Source organism: Marmota monax, unplaced genomic scaffold (assembly GCF_021218885.2).
Source record: "Marmota monax isolate L192 unplaced genomic scaffold, Marmota_monax_Labrador192_F-V1.1 WCK01_AAM20220418_F8-fsc00314, whole genome shotgun sequence".
Classification (NCBI taxonomy): Eukaryota; Metazoa; Chordata; class Mammalia; order Rodentia; family Sciuridae; genus Marmota; species Marmota monax.
The window spans coordinates 853,450-856,539 of NW_026692675.1; the positions used below are offsets into that span (position 1 = coordinate 853,450).

At 34.4% G+C, this 3,090-nt stretch overlaps 1 protein-coding gene across 1 annotated transcript; it reads right to left on the reverse strand.

Moving 5' to 3' along the window:
• Nucleotides 1–789: 789 nt before the first annotated feature.
• Nucleotides 790–1,728, reverse strand: LOC124093954 (taste receptor type 2 member 7-like). The gene has a single exon (XM_046446496.1). The coding sequence runs from the start codon at nucleotides 1,726–1,728 to the stop codon at nucleotides 790–792; it is 939 nt and encodes a 312-aa protein (XP_046302452.1).
• Nucleotides 1,729–3,090: the final 1,362 nt, after the last annotated feature.

Sequence of the window (3,090 nt, forward strand, 5' to 3'; positions counted from 1 at the left end):
ATCTTATAAATGTATATAGTCCAGGTATATAGAGATGACTTGAATTGAATCAATGTTTTGTTGATAGTTTTAACATCTTGATATTTAAGGTTTTGATTGAAGCTCTCATCTTATCATGGTATCTTGATAAAAGCAAACTTACACATGTCTTTTGTGGAGAAATTCTATTCAATAAGCAAACAATAGGCTCTTTGTTTTGCAGAGAATTTCTACACAAACTTTCTGTTGCTTCTACAATATCTTTTATTAATTAGTCTATGATCCTAAAATAATGCTAGCAGTGATTCTAATCAGTATTGATTACTACTATATTCATACAATTCCACAGAATTTATTAAGAATTGTTACTTGATTGAGTCTTTTCCAAAGGTGAAGCTTAATTCGATGATCTGAGAAGAATCATGACATTGGCTGCTTTTCATAAGGATGCAAACACAGCAAGATGCTATTACAGTTGTTTTGAATTGGTTATACATTTGCATCTGGAGAAATGATTTAGAACAAGCAATGAAAATGCCCTCCCCTTTCATGGTTTATGTTAGGATATTGATTATAATTTGCTTTAAAACATAGTTTAAAGAATCAACTCTGAAAAGAGGAAGAAAGAGAAAGATATAGAGACAAAGTCAGTTTACATGAGATTTCCTAAGTTACAATTATAAATGTGCTAAATAAATTTTGAATACTTAACCACATGAAACTAAAATTAATGCAAGAACTGAAGATAATTAAGAAACCTCTTCTAATTCTTTGTCCTGGAGAATTATAGCTTCTTCTCAGATCTGTTTGTTAAATTTTTCTTCTTTTTAGAATATACTTCACTTTCCAAAACACCCTTAAAAATGCTTGTCTTAATTTATTGTTGCCCAGGATCAGGATAAATGAATGGCCTGAGGGATAGATTAGAGCAATCAACTCACCAAAAATGACAGCTAATTCAGTCTCTGGCATAAAATAGCTGGAGGTGGCTATAAGAAAGGCCAAATAGTAGATGATGAAGAGGAGGAGGAAGGAGATGACTGCTTTCATGGCTCCCACGTGGGCTTCTGAGCTGGGATCTCTGTGCCCTGAGGCATTGAGCTGCATCTGCCTGGTGTGTCTCCACAGGGAGAGGATCAAGAGGAGAAATGAGATCAAGGACACAAAAAAGGGAAATAGTGTTACCAGGTTGAGATATATCTTGGTAGAGGCATATGTGGTTTTCTTTATTCTGCATTTCAAAGTTAAGTTTCTTCTCCACTTTGCCTTCACACAGTGTCTGAAATCATCATTCAAATTCTTAGTGACTGGAAGACTAATAAACACAGAGAAGGCCAAGCACCCCAGTAGAGTCTTGAGAACCACCCTGTCAATTCTCCACTTCATCCAGAGGAAAAGGGGGTGGAAAAAGTTTGCTATCTTGAAGAAATAGAAAATGCTGAGGCAGGTGGCAAACCAGACACTTAAGTGGTTGGTTAGGGTCCAGAAGAAGTCAATGATTCTCATTTGTTTACCAGTGGCATAGACATCTGGATACAGCACCAATATAGAACAGTCTAATAATATTATATACAATAGACAAATTCTGGATATAGCCAGACTTGTGAGGATTAAATCAATGGAGGTAGTCTTCCTATTCTTGACCCAGTTCATGAAGTTTATCAAGGCGATGAAGGCATTCCCCAAGATCCCCACTGAAAACTCTCCAACTGCTATGAGCAACAAAATTCTCTCCTTCATATACAGCATGCTTAGATAGAGAAATACCCAGTTACTTTCTAGTGGACCTGAAGCAGTTTGGTATCTACACCTGGTTCTTGGATTTTGCTGTAATCGTTACCTCTTTTATTGTGGTCTTGCCTTGAAGACTGGAACAAGAAATGAAGACTGTAGCTATCTTCATTAAATCCTAATTAGTGCTGATGAACGCTGTGTGTGGCCATCTTTAGCCTAGATGCTATGTCCATTTACCTTCTCAGAAGCTATTGTTTTCTACATATAGTTAATTTAGGCTGAGCTAGTGTTTGCTAAGATGCAAATTGAGCCAATACCCTTTCATAGTCCTGCACTGTCTTTCTGAGGCTAAGTTATATGAATTTTGGTTTCATTAATCCTTGATGCATACTAGTGCTCTCAAGAGGGTTGCCAGATTTAGCAAATAAAAATAGAGGATTCCCATGGAGATTTGAGTTTTAGGTAATAAATGATGAGAAATTTTTTGGTGTATATGCCAAGTTGCATAAGATCAGAACTTTCAGGAAGTCCTGAAGTTAAATAAAATTTGTGCATATTATATTTTATCTGGCAAACCTAAACCTCGAGACTTTGAAAATTAGAAAATTGTCAAAAACTTAGATTTGTGGAAGTATCTCTTCCTTGTTGAATGAGCATGCTGATTATTAATAAAGAATCCCAAATTTGGGCACACAATGAGAATTATACATTTTCAGAAAATATAAAAGATGAACACTAAATATAGATTATTTGGACCTTCCAAATTTTAAGTTTATTTTCTTGGTTGTTCAGGTGAACAATTATATGGTACAGTGTCTTAAAATAATAATGTGTCATCTTAATTGGTTAAGTGGCATTTATTGGTCAGAATTTATGATGCTAGATATAATAAGGTAAAGGAGTCATGATAAACATGACTATTGATTGTATTTCGTTTTCCTTTTCATTTAAAATGATTTCAAGGTAACGTTAGCAGGTGTTGGATATGTCCATTACCTTGATTGTGGTGGTGGTGTTATGGTATTAGCATATGTCCAAATTCATCACATTGTATACACTAAAGATATGCAGTTTTTCAGTTGTACCTCAATAAAACTCTTAAAAAAATAAAGTGTGTTCAAAGGCCCTTGAGAAAGATGAGCATAAAATTCTGCATTTTATTTTCCTCTCTACTCTCTCCATATCAAATTGCTTCTAAGTTTCCAGACCTTTTTCCTTTCTAGCACAAGAATGAATATTAAATAAACCACTTCTCTATAGACTAACTCCTGTTTTAAAATAGTTTCTTTAATTTAGATTTACTGAAAAATTATAAATCTTCTGTGGAATAATTTTTAGGTATTTACACCTTCCTGGAGTTGTATGACTTCTCTCTTC